General features: G+C 39.3%; 1 protein-coding gene across 1 annotated transcript in view; it reads right to left on the bottom strand.

The window, feature by feature from the left end:
• AUNIP (aurora kinase A and ninein interacting protein) overlaps positions 1-19,476 on the bottom strand; it is a gene marked incomplete at its 5' end in the record, with an annotated part of 23,791 nt that extends 4,315 nt beyond the window's left edge. The window contains one exon of the mRNA XM_080801477.1: positions 19,399-19,476. Within this exon, the coding sequence (XP_080657603.1) occupies positions 19,399-19,476 (78 nt within the window). The remainder of the gene's footprint in view (positions 1-19,398) is intronic.

Raw genomic sequence — 19,476 nt, 5'->3', positions numbered from 1 at the left:
ACTTACATACAGTTAAGAGCATGGCTCACACAGCTAGGGTTCAAGTCAATTCCAATTCTGCCATGGCGACTTAGTACTGTGTGACCCTATGCAAGTGCTTAATCTAGGTCTCATTCTCATGTGTGAAATGAGGACAGTAAAGTACCTATCCCATAGGGCTGTTACAAGGATTTGGTGAGTTAATTCACGTAAAAGCCTTACACAGTTCCTCAGGTTCAATACTAATTGGTTATTACTAGGAGAACAAGCAGGGAACAGCCAGTCTTATACGCTCTCAGCCCCTTTATACGTTACAGTATCAATTTGTACCAGAAAGGGTTAGGGAAGTAAGTTTTGTCAACTAACTATAAATATAACCTCATCTTTACTTAGTGTGATTTGGTTTTGTTTCCACTTGCTTGTTATGGAATGCCTGAGAAGTAACCCTGAGAAGAGGGTAATTTATTCAGTTTGCATGAAAACCAAAGAAACAAGATTTGCCGATTTTCATGTTGTAAGTTGGAGATAGGTCTGAAATGAAATCAAATTATTAATTCTAGCCCAAAGTTGACTTCATTTTTACATTTGGAAACTAAATGTACCTTAAGTGGATAAAAGAAGAATGAAATCCTTGGTGTAAAACTCATACTCTAACTTGCAATACTGGTGTGGAACTTTCCCCTTCACCATACAAAACTACAAAACTGAATAAAATACATGAAACAACTGATAATAGATGGTGGACACAAGGAATTGCATTGGACTGTGAGTTCTGAGAGAAGGAAAACAAATGAGGTGAGCCCTATGATGACTCTAGCTTTATGCCTGGAATCACTTGCCAGACCAAAATATATAAAGTACACAGGCACTGCATTCTGGATTAATTGAGTACATTGAGACTGGAATTTGGAAAAGCTGAGGTGGCCACTCCTCAAGTTGCAAAGTCCGTATTCCTTCACCTTGAACTTGGGAAGAATTTTGTGACTGACCAATAAAGTATGATAGAAATAACACTACATTTTTTCCAAAACTAGGTCATAAAAATGCCATGCACTCTGTCTTGCTTTCTTGAGATCCTCACTCTTAGAACCTGGCTACCATGCTATGAGGAAGCCCAAAGAAGCACATGGCTCTCTAAACTTTACATTAGAAACATCCTAGATATGTGAAACTATGTAAGATAGTATGCCAACAAGTATTTTAGCACCTATATGCTAGGTACTGGGAATATACTGAGGAACAAAACAGATTGTTTCTGCTCTGGTAAAGCTTAAACCTTATGGGAAAAGACAGACTAATAATATATAGTTATTTAAATGACTACAAGAATACTAAGTCCTACAACACAAATACAAAGGATTGTAAGATAATGTTATGAAAAATTATATGCCAACAAATTGGACAACCTAGAAAAATGAATAAATTCCTAGAAACATATAACCTCCCAAAACTGAATCAGGAAAAAAGAGAAAATTTGAACAGACCGACTACCAGCAATGAAATTGAATCAGTAATAAAAAAAAAACCTCCCAACAATCAAAAGTCCAGGACAAAACAGCTTCACAGATGAATTCTACCAAACATTTAAGGAAGAGTTAATACCTATTCTCAAACTATTCCCAAAAATAGTTGGGAAGAGGAAGTGAAACTTCCAAATTCATTCTATGAAGCCAGCATTACCCTGATATCAAAATCAGATAAAGACACTACAAAAATAGAGTACTACAGGTCAGTATCTCTGATGAACACGAATACAAAAATCCTCAACAAGATATTAGCAAACCCAATCCAACAATACATTAAAAAAATCATTCACCACAAACAAGTGGGATTTATTCCTGGGATACAAGGGTGGTTTGATATTCACCATCAATCAATGCGATATATTTCACATCAGTAAGAGAAAGGATAAAAACCATACGATCATTTCAGTAAATGCAGAAAAAGCATTTGACAAAGTAAAACATTAATTCATGATTTAAAAAAACCCTCAACAAAGCAGGTTTAGAGAGAACATACCTCAACATAATAAAGGCCATATATAAAAACCCCACAGCTAACATCATACTCAATAGTGAAAAACTGAGAGCTATTCTTCTAAGATCAGGAACAAGACCAGGATGTCCACTCTCACCATGTCTATTCAAATTGGTACTGGAAGTCCTAGCCACAGCAATCAGACAAGAAAAATACACAGCATCCAAATTGGTAAGGAAGAAATAAAACTTTCACCACTTGCAGATGACATAGTACTGTCTACAGAAAACTTTTTTTTTTTTTTTTTTGTCTACAGAAAACCTGTAAGACTCCACCAAAAAACTACAACAGATAAATGAATTCAATAAGGTTACAGGATACAAAAATCAGTGTACAGAAACCCACTGCATTTCTATATACTAATAATGAAATAGCTTAAGAAAACAATCCCATTTACAACAGTACCAAAAATATTAATACCTAGGAATAAACTTAACCAAAGAGGTAAAAGCCCTGTACTCTGAAAACTACAAACACTGATGAAACTGAAGACAACACAAACAGAAGATATTCCATGCTCATGGATTGAAAGAATATTAAAATGCCCATACTTCCCAAAGCAATATATTTGATAGATTTAATTTGATTTAATGTAGTCCCTATCAAAATACAAACAGTATTTCTCCACAGAACTAGAACAAACAATCATAAAATCTGTATGGAATCACAAAAGATCCCGAATAGCCAAAGAATCTTGAAAAAGAAAAACAGAGCTGGAGGTATCACAAGTCCAGATTTCAAGTTATACCACAAAGTTGTAGCAATCAGAACAATATGGTACTGGCATAAATAGATACATAGATCAATGGAACAAAATAGAAAACTCAGAAATAAACCCACAGTTATATGGTCAATTCATCTTCAACAAAGGAGGCAAGAATATGCAATGGGAAAAAGTCTCTTCAACAAATGGTGTCAGGAAAACTGGACAGCTACATGCAAAAGAATGAAGCCAGACCACCTGATTACACCATACACAAAAATAAAATCAAAATGGATTAAGGGCCAGGCACCCGGGTGGCTTAGTCGGTTAAGCATCTGCCTTTGACTCAGGTAATGATCCCAGGGTCCTGGGATCAACGCCCGAGTTAGGCTCCCTGCTCTGTGGGGAGTCTGCTTCTCCCTCTACTCTGACTCCCTCCATCCTACCTTCCTCCCCGCTTGTGTGCTCTCTTGTGCGCCCTCTTTTCTCTTTCAAATAAATAAAATTTTTTTTAAAAAGTGGTTTAAGGACCTAAATGTGAGACCTGAAATGGTAAAAATCCTAGGAGAGCACAGGCAGTAATTTCTCTGAAACTGGCCATAAGATTTTTCTAGATATGTCTCCTGAGACGAGGGAAACAAAAGCAAAAATAAACTATAGAGATGACATCAAAATAAAAAAAATCTTCATAGCAAAGGAAACTATCAACAAAACTAAAACATAGCCTACTGAAGAAGAGAAGATATTTGCAAATGATAGATCTGATAAAGGGTTAATAGACAAAAAATATAAAGAACTTCCACAACACACCACCAAAACCTCCCCCAAATAATCCAAATAAAAAATGGGCAGAGACATGAACAGGAGTGCCTGAGTAGCTCAGTTGGTTAAGTGTCCAACTCTTGATCTTGGCTCAGGTCTTGATCTCAGGGTCATGCGTTCAGGCCCCATGTTGGGCTCCACATTGTGTATGGAGCCTACTTAAAAAAAAAAAAAAGAAAGAAAGAAGTGAACAGACGTTTCTCCAAAGAAGACATACAAATGCCCAACAGGCCCATGAAGATGCTCAACATCACTCATCATCAGGGAGATGCAAATCAAAACTACAATGTCATATCATTTCATACCTGTCAGATGACTAAAATCAAAAACACAAGAAACAATAGGTGTTGGCGAGGATGTAGAGAAAAAGGAACCCTCATGCACTGTTAGTGGGAATGCAAACTGGTATAGCCACTGAGGTTCCTCAAAAAATTAAAAATAGAACTATCATATGATCCAATAATCACATTACTGGGTATTTACCCAAAGAGTACAAAAACACTAGAGGTGCTTGGGTTGGCACTTCTGAAACCTGGTTTTGGGTGGGGCTGCAATCTCCGGGTCATGAGATTGAGCCCCACATTGGGCTCTACACTCGGTGTGGAGTCTGCTTGAGATTTTTTTTCCTTCTCCCTCTGCCCCTCCTGCTTGTGCACTCTCTCTCTTATAAATAAATCTTCAAAAAAAATACAAAAACATTAATTCAAAAAGGATATATGCACCCCCTATCTTTATTACAGCATTATTTACAATAGCCAAATTACGGAAGCAGCCCGAGTGTCCAATGATAGATGAATGGATAAAGAAAATGTACTGTACTACACACACACACACACACACACACACACACCCTGGAATATTGTTCAGCCATAAAAAAGAATGAAATCTTGCCATCTGCAACATGGATGGATCTAAAGAGTATAATGCTAGTAAGCAAAATAAGTCAGAAAAAGACAAATACCATAAGATTTCACTCATATGTGGGATCTAAGAAACGAAACAAATGAAAAAAAGAGACAAATGGGAAAACAGACTCTTAATTATAGAGAACAGATGGTTACCAAAAGGGAGGTGGGTGGGTGATGAGTGAAAGAGGTGAAGGGGGTTAAGAGTATACTTATCTTAATAAGCACTGAGTAATATATGAAATGTTTAATCACTGAAACTAATTTAACACTGTATGTTAATTATATTGGAATTAAAATAAAATTTTAAAAACATACCAAGTCCTCTAAAAAGACTTATACATGGCACCTGTGTGGCTCAGTCAGTTAATGTCTTCCTTAAGCTCAGATCATGATCTGAGAGTCCTGGGATCAAGCTCTGCATTGGGCTCTCTGCTCGCTGGGGTATCTGCTTCTCCCTGTCCCTCTGTCCTCCCCTGAATGCTCGAGCTCACTCTCTCTCAAAAAATAAATAATATCTTAAAAAAAAAAAAGACTTACACAAACTACATAATATCAGAAAACAGTAAGACTTCAATTAACAAAACATCTGGGAATAAAGTTTTTCACCAAGTTGGCCATCTTAGCAAGAGTAAGACAATTCCTTACTCAGGTCAAAGCAACGTCAAGAGTGATACTGCCCCCAGTTATAGCTCCCTTAGAAGAGTTTGGCTTTAAGGAACTATGTTTATCTCAGTGGAATGTTTAGACTCTGAGTGAGAATAGGTCATCTGGAACTGAAGGGACCCAGGTACAGTCCTTCAGCTGAATATTCTTACCTCAAAATAAAGGCAGCCTGCGTGTGTGTATTACACAGTGTAAGAAAGCCTGTCTAAAAAAAACATAGGGTTCCTACAGGACCAAACACCTTGGTAAGCCACAGCCTAGGTATTAACAATTCTTACCCTGTAAGAATGCCTCAAAAAATCTAACTTCAAGAAACACATTCCCTCCAAACCAAAGAATCTCTAGTACCTCAGTATATCATATTCATGTTCCTATCAAGTTTTCTTCTTTCAGAATGGTAGAAGCAAAAACAGATTTCCTACAATCACAGAGCTCCTACTTTCTTGCTATCACAAGGATGACCTGTGATGTATTCCTACAGAGAACAACACCTCTCATGGCTGCAAGTCACCCCAAGAGTCTGGCCCTTTCCTAAACACCACAACTCTATTATCAAAGCAGACCTAGGTTCATACAATTCACCCTCCTTACTACTAGAAAATGTTTTCATGATTCCATGGCATTTAAATTCAGTTTAGCTCTCATTCTATCTTTATGTCTTCTGATAATTTACCTGCAAGTTTGTCTTAAATTTCTGCTTTCAACCCATTTTTATTCCCCTTTTTTATGATTCATATGGCCTTCAAGTCTAGCATATAATTTGATTCAACTTACTTTTCTGATTATGGTCACTGGCCTTGAATTTATGAATGAAATCTCATTATCCTTACATATTGACATAGCTTCAGAAAACATAAATGTATGTGTTTAATTATTTTTGCTATGTTACTTCTTCTTTTATGCTTCTGAGGTCCCATACTCATCTCTTCCCACTTCTCCAACTCCCCTCCTCCACTCTCATAGAAAACCTTTTCCAATCAGTCACTATCATGCCTTATCAAGCCATGCTAAAAGAAGGACACTACCTAATAAGGATACCCTAAGGAGGACTGTTTAAGAAGTCTGACCAAAAAAAGCTGTCGGAGGCACCTGGGTGGCTCAGTTGGTTAAGCGTCTGTCTTCGGCTCAGGTCGTGATCCCAGGGTCCTGGCATCAAGCCTGGCATCAGGCTCCCTGCTCAGCAGGGGAGACTGCTTCTCCCTCTCCCTGATGGTACTCTAATAAATAAATAAAGTCTTAAAAAAAAAAAAGTTGTCAGGATTCCCATCCTCTCCAACAACATAAATAAGCTTTGCTGAATGAGTAATAATAAAGTATTCATTCAAAACTTGCTTCAAACTCTCCAAACCTGCAAAACAAGGAACACACTAACCAAGTTCAGGCTTTCATAAACTCTCGTCTAGTCTGAGACTATTACAATAGTCTCTTAACTGGTCAGGCCCACATTCAATACCTTTCAATCAGTCACACACCCAATATCTAGATTACCCTTGTAGCACAACTGGGAGTATACCATCTTGCTCAAATTCTATCAATAGTTTCTCTACTACCTTACAGCATAAAGTACTGACTGTCGGACTGCACACACCAGTTTAATTCCAGTTACCCTTTTCTCCATTACCTAAATCCTTTCATGTGTACTGTAGTATTATACTCACCCAAATGCCAATCCCTATTCTGGCCTCTGCCTTCCTCATTTCTGTGCCTCACATAGAAGGGCCTTTTTCACACCTGTATCTGAAATGCTACATATACTTCAGCTTAGCCCCAAGCATTCCTGATTCCCAGAACCAGAGGTGATCTCTTCCCCTTCTAAACTTGACATTTATCACTTGGTATTTCAAAACTTACCTAACAAAATCCTGGTATCAACATTTGATTCGCATACTTTTTATCCTGTCCTCCAAGAACTAGCTTAATATACATAGTAAGTACTCAATTCAACAAATATTTTAGGAAGAAGACAGATATACAGGAAGAACACATTCTGGTTATGTTTTGCATATATAACCACTCATTACAGTTTCAGCATCAACAAAGCTCTCAGAAAACATCCTGTCTTTTCCAGTGCTGTGATCAAAGTGAAGAGGAGCTCCTGTCACTGTAACTGATGTCACACATGAGGTCCAGGGCACAGATAGGATGAGAGGTATACCCACTGAAAACTGAAGGTCTTCCTCCCAAAGTAACCTAACAATACTAAATGTATTGCAAGAATATTCTCTCGAACCAGCTGGTACTAATTTTTTGTCTAAACCTAATGAAAACTCAACAGGGATAAGAGAAAAAAGCAATTTCTTTTAAGTATCAGAACTCTTGAACTGGTGACCTGATAGGTTTACAGCCATTAGCATTTCATTAGTAAGTCTCATAAAAGGGAACTTTTCGCTCATCAGATTTTTCTCACTTAAAAGATGTCACACAGGGGTGCCTGGGTGGCTCAGTGGGTTAAGCCGCTGCCTTCAGCCCGGGTTGTGATCTCAGGGTCCTGGGATCGAGCCCCGCATCAGGCTGTCTGCTCAGCAGGGAGCCTGCTTCCCTCTCTCTCTCTCTGCTTGCTGCTCTGCCTACTTGTGATCTCTTTCTCTGTCAAATAAATAAATAAAATATTAAAAAAAAAAAGATGTCACACATGTCAAAGATCATTGTAGTATAGTGTTTTCATAATATCTGCCATCAGTTTTGCCCTAATAAGACTATATATTGAAGATTTGTTTAAACCTCCCAATTTTAACTACTTCTAATATAGCAATGGCTGACTGTAGCCCTCTCAATAGCAGAGTTAACAGTCCCATGAAAGAAAGAGCTCTCTTAAACTGGAAAATAGATGCCTCAAATAAAATGCAACGGGAGTAGAAATCCCCACTCTGGAACAAATCCCCGAGTCCCCCCTGGGAGGTTCAACTTTGTGGAAAGAAGTTATGACTCTGTGTGTGTGTGTGTGTGTGTGTGTGTGTGTGTGTGTGTACATACATACAAACACAATATATACAACTGACCCTTGAACAATGTGAGGGTTAGGGTCACCAACTCCCTACATAGTTGAAAACCCACATATAACTTTTGACTCCCCAAAAATTTAACTATTGACTAAGCCTACTCCTGACCAAAAGCCTTGTTGATAACAGGCAATTAACACATACTTCGTACATTATATGTATTCTTACAATAAAGTAAGCTAGAGAAAAGAAAATATTTTCTTTTTTTTTTTAATTTATTTTTATTAGAGAGAGAGATGTCACAAGTAGGCAGATAGGAAAGCAGAGAGAGAGGAGGAAGCAGGCTTCCTGCTGAGCAGAGAGCCCGATGCAGGGCTGGATCCCAGGACCCTGAGATCATGATCTGAGCCGAAGGCAGAGGCTTTAACCCACTGAGCCACCCAGGCGCCCCAAGAAAAGAAAATATTAAGAAAATCATAAGGAAGACAAAATTCGTTTACAGTACTGTATCGAAAAAATCCACAAGTAAGTGGGTCCATGCGGTTCAAACCCGAGTTGTTCAAGCCTCAACTGTACACACAATCAGCCTATATTATATCTATTCTCCCAATTTCCAAACATTATTTTAAGATACAGTTTTTGGGGGCACCTGGGTGGCTCAGTGGGTTAAGCCTCTGCCTTAGGCTCAGGTCATGATCTCAAGGTCCTGGGATCGAGCCCCGCATCCAGGGAGGCTGCTTCCCTCCCCCCACCCCACTCTCTCTGCCTGCCTCTCTGCCTACTTGTGATCCCTGTCAAATAAATAAATAAAACCTTAAAAAAAAAAAGATATAGTTTTTTGGGCTTTTTTGAAGATTTCATTTATTTGACAGAAAGAGAGAGAGGGATCACAAGTAGGCAGAGCAGCAGGCAGAGAGAGAGAAGCAGGAACCACACTGAGCAGAGAGCCTGATGCAAGCTCCATTCCAGGACCCTGGGAACATGACCCGAGCTGAAGGCAGATGCTTAACAGACTGAGCCACCCAGGCAGCCCTCAAGATACAGTTTTTACTTTTTTCTCTATAATCATCTACTTACTCAGGTCCCAAATGCTGAACCCTAAATGTAAATGGAACTAAAGGGAAAATGCAAAGGTCCTTTAAAAAAGGAGAGATACTAAGGGATGCAAATAACTGGACAAAAGTCACAGTTTAAAAACATACTTAAGGGACACCTGTCTGGCTCAGTAGGTGGGGCTTACAACTCCTGATCTTGGGGTTGTGAGTTTGAGGCCCACGTTGTATGTAGAGATTATTTAAAAATAAAATCTTACAAATTTTTTTTTTTTTAAGATCCTATTTACTTATTTGACAGACAGAGATCACAAGTAGGCAGAGAGAGAGAGAGAGAGGAGGAAGCAGACTCCCTGCCGAGCAGAGAGCCCGATGCAGGACTCTATCCCAGGACCCTAAGATCATGACCTGAGCCGAAGGCAGAGGCTTAACCCACTGAGCCACCAAGGCGCCCCTAAAAATAAAATCTTAAAAAGAAAAGAAACATATTTAAGAGACCTCCCAACTCCTGTCAAGCCCACATTTAGGTCCTTCTTGAGCATAATAACCGTACTTTAGATATACAACTATAGAGATCAATAACCAACCAAAAATAATTTAAACTTCTATTATTCCTGATTAAACCCTTATTATTTCTTGCCTAAATTTCTGCAATATCCTCCAAATTTCTCTAGCCTACCTTTCACTGTACCACCCACTTTCCTATAACCACCATTGGGCTAATCTTCTTAGAGCCTACTAAGTCAAATGCCTTCCGTGAATTTCCAACATGGTACTAGTTTACCCTCCTAATCACACCTTCAACTCCCCTACATCTACCCTACACTTCAGTCACACTGTGTTACTCCCAATGTAGTAAAAGAATCTGTCAACAAGAGGTCTGGCTTTAACCTTCAGCTCCTGGGAGGTAATCTCTATGTCCTTGGAATGTCCTACCTGAGGCCTGGGCCACACCAGATAGTCTATGCTAACAATGTGATCTATGGCGGGAGCTTTCGGCCATGTGGTATCAGCTTGACCTTCAAAGGAGCTAGAAGCTAAGGTTAGCCACATAAGTAGTCGACCATGCCTATACAACCCAAACCCCAATAAAAACTCTGGATACCAAGGCTCAGTGAGCTTCCATGGTTGGCAATACTCTGTATGTACTGTCATATCATTGCCAGAAGCCGTTAGCGCTATCTAATATATTGGGTATCCAGAGAGGATGCTGCAAGTTTCCCACTTTGAATTCTCCTAGATTCAGCTTGGAATCCTCCTAGAATTGCTTTGGCTGATTTTAATCTGTATCTCTTCACTATAATAAACTGTAACCATGAGTTTAATAGCTTTCAGTGAGTTCTGTGAGTCCTACCAACAAATTAACAAACCTCAGAGTGGTCTTGGGGTCCCTTGAACTTGCAGTCAATGTAAGAAGTAAGGGTGGTCTTGGGGACTCCCTAACTTCTACCCCTTATTTCACAAACATCTCTTGTATTTCCTGCCTCTGCGCCACTATTCATACTGTTCCTAGAATGCCTACTCTACATTCATTGCTTTCCAACAAGATCCAACCCTTGCTTTTAGGTCTCAAATGCCATCTTTTCCACAAAGCCTTTAACAGCTTTACTGATATATAGTTCACATAGCATAAAATGTACCCATTTAAGTGTGTAGTTAAGTGTTTTTTAGCATAGAGTTGTGTAAAAATCACCACAATCTAATTTTAGAACATTTTTCATTGTCCCAAAAAGAAACCCTGTATCCATCAGCAGTCATTCCCCATTCCTACTCCACCTCAGCCCCAGGAAACCACTGATTTACTTTCTGTCTCTATAGATTTAGACAAATTCTGGGGTACCTGGGTGGCTCAGTTGGTTAAGCATCTGCCTTTGGCTCAGGTCATGATCCCAGAGTCCCCAGATCGAGTCCCACATCGGGCTTCCTGCTCAGTGAAGAGTCTGCTTTTCCCTCTCCCTCTGCTCCTCCCCCATTCATGCTCACACTGCACTCACTCTCCTGCTCACTCAAATAAATAAAATCTTAAAAAAAAAAAAAAAAAGATCAGTCTATTCTGGACCTTTCACACGTCACACAGTATCTGGTCTTTGTGACCAGCTTCTTTCACTGAGCGCCTTTTGGAGGTCCAACCACGCTGTAGCATGTCAGATACTTCAATCCCTTTTTATTGCCAAGTAACATTCCACTATTTGGATATACTATTTTATCTACTCATTCATCATTTGGGGGCATTTTGGTTGTTTCCACTCTTTAGCTGTTATGAGAAATGCTGCTACAAACATTCAAACACTTGTTCACTGGCGTACAAGTTTTAGTGTGGACTATCTTTTCATATCTTGGGTCTATACTTAAAAGCAGAAGTGCTGGGTCATAGGATAAGCATGCTGAACATTTTGAAGAACTGCCAAACTGTTCCACAAACTGTCTATACCACTGTATGCATGCACCATGTAATATACGGGGTTTCCAATTTCTCCACATCCTTGTCAACACTTGGTATTATCTTTTTGATTATAGCCATCCTAGTGGATGTGAAGTGGTATCTCCTTGTGGTTTGGATTTGCATTTCCCTAGTGACTAATAATGACATTCTTTCCATGGGTGTATCTGAATAGACCTATAATAAGAGATTAAATTAATAATTTAAAAACTTCCTGCAAAGAAAAATCTACTGTGTACCACCTGAAGAAGCTGAGAATTTTCAAAACCAGCAAGTCTAGGCTCTTTTTTGTTTAACTGGCCTTCCTTTAGCTTCTCTCGATTCTCTGGCACTTTGCTATATCAGTGAGAAGAAACCAGGTAGCCCTTCAGCACTGCCTGTAAACCCCCTTAGCTACATCACATCGCCCAGTTCCTTAGGTACATTCTCTATCTTTCACCTTACTACAACCAACAGGAGTTGTAGGCAACTTTCTGTGACCACATAACAAGGATTCCCTTTCCTCTAGTTTCCAGTAAGACATGTTCTCACTTTCCTTTAAACCCTTACCCACAACAAGTCTCCTCAAAGGCCATCCCAGTTCTAGAAATAGTTTCTTACAAGCTCTTCAAGCTTTCACTAGCACTCTCTCCAAAGTCCTTCCAGCTGCTACCCATTGCCCCATGCCAAAGCCATTCCCCCATGTTAGGTTTTCGTTAGGTAGTACTCCATTGCTAAAACCAAAATCTGTATTATCTTTCTGTTGCTGCATTAACACATTGCCACAAAATTTAGCAGCTTAAAACAACATTTATTATCTCACAACTTCTCTGCATCCAGAATTGGAAAGCAGCCTATCTGCATGGTTCTGGCTCACAGTCTCATTAGGTTGCATTTAAGGTATCAAGCAGGGTTGCAATATGTACTTTCAAGGTGGCTCACTCACACAACTGCTAGCAAATTCAATACGGTTCCTCACCACATGGAGGTCTCCACAGAGCTGCCTGCGTGTCTGCGCAACATGAGAGCTGACTTCCCCTAAGGGCAGAATGAGGCTGAAGCTGCAATGCTGCTTATGACCTAACCTCAGAACTCCACTTCTATCACCTTCTAGTCATTAGAGTCACTAAGTACGTCCCACACTTGGCGGGGGGTGGGGGGGGCTTAATATCCACCTGTTAAAGAGAGAGGTATCAAAGAATTTGTGGACATATTTTAAAACCACCACCCCTCCACCCATAATAAAATGTAATCTCTTCTTTCTCTAAATGCTTAGAATTTCCTTATGCTTCTAAGGCACTTACTGTCTGTCTGACAGTTATTTGTGTTCCTACCATATTCCAGGCTGCCAGGGTCAGAACTATCTTATTCATCATTCACCTTTCTATCATCTGAGGACACCTTACACATTATGAAAAACAAAAACAAAAACAAAAAAAACCCACACTGGAACAAGAGTCAGAAGACCTGGAATCAAGCCATAGAGCTGCACTTACTCTGATGTGATCTGAAGCAAATCTCTATCTGAACTTCAATTTCTTCGTCTGCAAAATAGAGATAATCTCACCTCCCTCACAAAGCTACTGAGGAAGTTAAGTGAAACAATACAATTTAAAAAACTTTTACAAACCATAAGCCATTACGTAAAGGTCATACTGATAAATATTTGTCAAGTTACATTCACAGATCCTTATCAGTCTTACGGCACTGACCCCAACAGTGTTGCTACCACAGACTTCAGTATTATTATTAAGCCTATTCAGTTTCAGTGAAATACTTTCCTCCTCTATTTTTGTTTTTCTTTTTTCATCATTTCAGTATCACAGAGGGGTTTTTGTTTTTGTTGTTAGGTACACACTTTTTCTTTTTCTTTCTCTTTTAAGAGTTATTTATTTGAGAGTGAGGAGGCAGAGGGAAAGAGAGAATCTCAAGCAGACTGTCTGCTGAGCACGGAGCCCAGTGCAGGGCTTCATCTCACGACCATGAGATCATGACCTGAGCTGAAATGAAGACTCAAAGGCTCAACTAACCAAGAAACCCAGGTGCTCCTGTTAGGTACACACTTTAATTGCCATTTTACTGGAAGTTTCCTCCCATCCATCTTTGCTCTAAAAAACTCAAAGTCCTCCCACTTATCTTCTCATCAGAGAAAGAAAGAATGAGCAACTATGACCATATCTAAAAGGTTTTCTGAAAGCAAAGCTCAGCCATCTGAGCTTGATTGATTCACTCATTCAATAAATTTGTACTGAGAATCTACCATGTGCCACTGTTTGAAGGTCTGCCTAATGGAAATTTCATTCTAGTAGGGGAAGATCATAAATGAACAAGTAAATACACAGTATATAGTGTATCTAATGGTAAAGGGCTATGGAGATAAATAAAGCAAGACTAAGGTGTTAGGGAGTAGGGGATAAGAGAAAGGCTTTTTTATGGTTAAGAAATGGACTCAATAAGCTGACAAACAAACAAATGAAAGAACAGAGCCAGGTGGTATTTTAATCCCTATATGCATTTCAAGGTGTACAAAGTCCCTGCAGAGGTATACTTGGCTTGAAGGCCAGCAAGAAGGCCCATATGACTACAGCAGAGTCAAGCAGAGAAAAGAGTAGTAGATGAGGTCTAAAATGTAGGAGAAGGCAAACATACATGGCCAAATCATGCCTTTTAGGCCTCAGAGATTCTGGGTTTTACCAGAAGATAGCAAACCACTAGATGGTTTTAAAATTAACAGTGAGCAAAAGGTCACTATCATTCTGGATCGGGCAGCAGTGGTAGAAATAGTAGGAAATTGTGAGATTTTGAACATATGAAGGCAGAGTCCAGAGAATTTGCTGATGGACTGAATGTTAGTAAAGCTGCAGACTGTCACAGTGGCATTCCGTGTTCCACCAAGGCGGTCAGAAACCACTGATGACTCAGCCAAGATTTCTGTTATCTTTGCGTTTCTGTCCCCTTCTTAGGCTCACTTCTCCGTCTCTGCCACATACATTTCAAGGGCAAGAAAGTATGCTGCATTACAGATGAAGAAGAAATAGAAAACACCTACAAGATAGCAAATATACAAAATACATACTAAATCTTTTTACCTCTTTATTGTGGGAGAAACCTTTCAGAAATATTTCTCAGTGTTTTAATAAAGAGGTAACAAAGTTAAAATACAAAATTTGAAAATCATGTAAATTAAAATGTCCTTTTGATGGGGTGCCTGGGTGGTTTAGTTGTTAAGCGTCTGCCTTCAGCTCAGGTCATGATCCCGGGGTCCTGGGATGGAGCCCCACATTGGGCTCCCTGCTTGACCGGAAGCCTGCTTCTCCCTCTCCCGCTTCCCCTGTCTGTATTCCCTCTCTCACTGTCTCTGTCAAATAAATAAATAAAATCTTTAACAAAATAAAATAAAATGGCCTTTCGAAAAATTCATACTAAAACTCATGTCTCACATGGAAAGTGCTCCATATTTTTAGTGAAAGGTGAGTATGTTTGAAATAATCTCTTTTGGGGGGGGGAAACATATATTTATACACATAGAAACTGTCTCAAAGAATACCAATTGTTAAAAGCAGCTACCACCAATGAAGTTTTGTTTTTACTTAATTCTATACTGATTTTTTTAAACAAACATATATTACTCTCACAATAAAAAAACTGAAATGAAAACAAATACAGTATCCTCCATATCAAGGCCTAAGTAATGAGGCCAAGCCTGTCATGCTTCTGTGGGACCAAGAGAGAAGCAAACTCACTCCAAACATAGGCATTTTTTTTCTGGCAAAACTATGAACCACCCCATTAGTTGCCCCCAAATAGCAGTTTGTTTAGGGATCAGGTGGGAAGGAGCATATTTTCTAAAACACTGGTCATGAGCAACTGTCTATTAATGACTGACATTAAAACTCAAACAAATGTATGCCGATTGATAGCTACTCTAGGAAAAGGCAGGTTTCTACATCCTGTGAAAGGGAATCTTTAGTACTCTGCTCTGGACTGGAAGTCTTAAAAAGTCAAAGAACCAGTTTTTAACAAAGTTTAAAAAGTTGTTTTTAAGATTTATTTATTCATTTGAGAGAAAGAGCATGAGTGGGAGAGGGAGAGGGAAAGAGAATCTCAAGCAGACTCTAAGTGAGGAGCCCGACATAGGGATCAATCTCATGACCCTGAAATCATGATCTGAGCTGAAACCAAGTCAGATGCTTAACCCACTGCACCACTCAGGTGCCCACCCCCCAAATTTTTAACACATCTCTCACCACACACACATGCACCAAGAAAAGTCCATCTGAGCACATGGGGAGGAGGCAGCTCACTGTCTGCAAGCCAAGAAGAAAGTCCTTACTGGAACTTGACCATGGCAGCACTCTGATCTTGGACTTTCAGTTTCCAGAACTGTGAGAAAATGAATTCTGTTGTTTAAGCCACCCAGTCTATACTATTTTGTTACTGTCAGCTTGGGTAGACTGAGGCAATACTATTGCATATAATGGATACTATTCCATATAATGGAATGGTATCAAGTCTTTAAAAAGAAGAAAGCAGCTACCTGCTGGGGGGGGGGGGTGTTGGTGGTGTTTCTTTCTCTACCTCCGTCTCTCTCCCCCACTTGTGTTCTCTCTCTCTAATAAACAAATGAAATCTTTTTTCTAAGAAAAAGAATAAAGCAGCTCTTTGTGGATGCATATGAAATGATACATAAGATGCAATAAGTGAGAAAAAGCAAGTTGCAGAACAATGTAGAATATGCTACTATTTACAAGAAAGAATAGATACTGTTTGCTTGTACATATACAGAATATGTGTAGAAGGATGTGCAAGAAAGTTGCGGCCTCTGAGATGGGCCAAGGATGGTTAAAAGTATTAGTGAGTTATTTCACTGCCTATCACTGCCATACATTTTAAATTATGTATCAGAAGAACATACCTACCTCAATAAGATTTTTAAGTTAAAAAAAAAAATTTTTTTTAAAGGAACAGGTGGTTCATTTGTTATTTCTCAAAAAATGACTTTAGTTGTACAATGCTTTTTAACAGCCCTTAATTACTTTGTTCAGGAGATTGTAGTCACTGTAAGGGAGCAAAATTTGCCACCCCAAAATGTGTCTTTTGGTATATGTATTATTTTAGGCTGATTATTTTTAAGGAACAGAAGGCTCAGGAATAATTGCTGACCTTCCCCCAACTACCTAAAAGAATTTAGAGGATCTGCCCCAGGAAAGGAGCTATTACCATAGACAGCTATTCAACTATGGTTGCATTTCTACACACTAATAATGAGCTATCAAGGAAATTAAGAAAACAATCCCATTTACAGCTGCATCAAAAAGAATAAAATATCTAGGAATAAATTTATCCAAACAGGTACAAGACTTGTACTCTGAAGATTGTGGGACATGGATGAAAGAAACTTAAGATGATAAAAATAAATGGGAAGATATATTCTGCTCATGGACTGGACAAATTAATATTGTTAAAATATTAGTACTTCCCAAAGCAATCTACAAATTCAAAACAATCCATCAAAATACGATTTTCCACAAAACTAGAAAAAAATACTCCTAAAATCCGTATGGGACCCCGAACAGACAAAGCAATCTTGAGAAGAGATCAAAGCTATAAATATCATGCTGATTTCAAACTATTCTACAAAGTTATAGTAATCAAAACAGTATGGCACTGACACAAAGACACACATAGATCAACAGAATAGAACAGAGAGCCCGTAAATAAGCCTACATGTATATGGACAATTAATCTACTACAAAGGAGACAAGAATATACAATGGGGAAAAGACAGTCTCTTCAATAAATGGTGGGAAAACTGGACAAGCTACATACAAAAGAATGAAACTAGACCACTATCTTATACCATATATAAAAATAAATTCAAAATGGATTAAAGACTTGAATGTTAAGACCTGAAGCCATAAAACTCTTGGAAGAAAAGGATGGGCAGCAAGCTCTTTGACATCAGTCTTAGCAGGATTTCTTTGAACCAATCTCCTCAGACAAGGGCAACAAAAGCTAAAATAGCTAAAAAGCTAAAAAAAGCTAAAATAGCAAATACGATTACATTAAACTTCGCTTTACAGAGCAAAGGAAACCATCAACAAAACAGAAAGGCACCCTACTGAATGGGAGAAGGTATTTGCAAATCATACATCTGATAAAGGGTTAATATCCAAAATATAGAGTTACACAACATTAAAAAAAAAAAAAAAAGATTAGGGGCGCCTGGGTGGCTCAGTGGGTTAAGCCTCTGCCTTCGGCTCAGGTCATGATCTCAGGGTCCTGGAATCGAGTCCTGCACCGGCTCTCTGCTCGGCAGGGAGCCTGCTTCCTCCTCTCTCTCTCTCTGCCTGCCTCTCTGCCTAGTTGTGATCTCTCTGTCAAATAAATAAATAAATTCTTAAAAAAAAAAAAAGATTAAAAATGGGCAGAAGACTTGAAAAGCCTATTGTCAAAGAGGACACACAGATGCCCAACAGACACATGAAAAGGTGCTCAACATCATTAATTAACATCAGGAAAATGAAAATATGAGTTATTACCTCAAACCTGTTAGAATAGCAATTATCAAAAAGACAAAAGAGAAAAAAGGACAAAAAAAAATAACAAGTATTGGAGAGGATGCAAACAAAGTGTAGAGATGATGTGGAGAAAAGGGAACTTTCATGCACTGTTGCTGGGAATGTAAATTGGTGCAGCTACTTTTGGAAAACAATATGGAAGATCTTCAAAAAATTAAAAGTAGAATTACAACCCAGTAATTCCGGGTATTCATCTGAAGAGAATGAAAACACCAAATGAAAGAAATATATGCACCCCTATAATCATTGCAGTATTATTTACAACACCAAGATATGGACACAACCCAAGTTTCCATCAATTGATGAATGGGTAAAGATGTGGCAAATATATACAATGAAGTATTACACTGTCATAAAGAATGAAATCTTGCCATTCTTTTTTTTTTTTTAAGATTTTTTTATTTATTTCTCAGAGAGAGTGAGCACGGGCAGAAAGAGAGGCAGGCAGAGGCAGAGGGAAAAGCAAGATCCCCGCCGAGCAAGGAGCCCGATGTGGGAGTCGATCCTAGAACTCTGGGATCACGACCCGAGCCAAAGGCAGCTGCCCAACCAACTTAGCCACCCAGGCGTCCCAAATCTTGCCATTCTTGACAGCATGGATGGACCGAGTGTTATGGTATTATGCTAAGTGAACTAAGTCATACAGAGAAGGACAAATATATACAACTTCTCCTGTATGTGGAATCTAAATAACAAAACAAAACAGAAACTGACTCATAGGTATAGGAAACAAACTGTTAGTTACCAGAGGGGGAAGGGGTTGGGGAGCAGAAGGAAGAGGATTAAGAGGCACAAACTTCCAGTTATAAAATAAATAAGTCGTGAGGAGGTGAAGCACTGCGTAGGTTATATACTCAATAATATTGTAGTAACTTTGTAATGGTGACCATGGCAACCAGACTTCTCCTGTGGATATCTTAGTGTATAAAAATATCGAATCAGTATCACGTGCACCTGAAACTAACTAGATATTGAATGTCAAGTACAGTTCCATTAAAAAGCAGAAACAACACTCCTCACAGCAAATTTTCTCTCCACCCTCTCCCCACACCTCGAAGCCTTATTTTCCCAGTCTCTTCCTCACCCACCCACAGCCTGCCTGCCTTCCGCCCCATTTCCTCTCCACTTTTCCCAAACCCCGTTTTTCACCCTTCTGCAGGCTCCAATCCCTCTAGCCTCAGAATTCCCAAAGCTGTTCCTTTCTCGGGCCCCGACTTGACTTCCACCGCCTCTCTTCTCACGCGTCCAGGCCTCTCACCCCTCCTCCAACACCCTCTCACGCCCCCACATCCCACCTGCACTCTCCGCCGCTTCAGCGCCGCCGCGTCCAGCCACACACCGCAGGCCTCTTCCTCATGGCCCCTCCGCCTCAT

Source organism: Martes martes (assembly GCF_963455335.1).
Source record: "Martes martes genome assembly, chromosome: 4".
Taxonomy (NCBI): Eukaryota; Metazoa; Chordata; class Mammalia; order Carnivora; family Mustelidae; genus Martes; species Martes martes.
The sequence above is the reverse complement of the archived record's forward strand: the minus strand, read 5'-3'. Positions and strand labels throughout refer to the sequence as shown.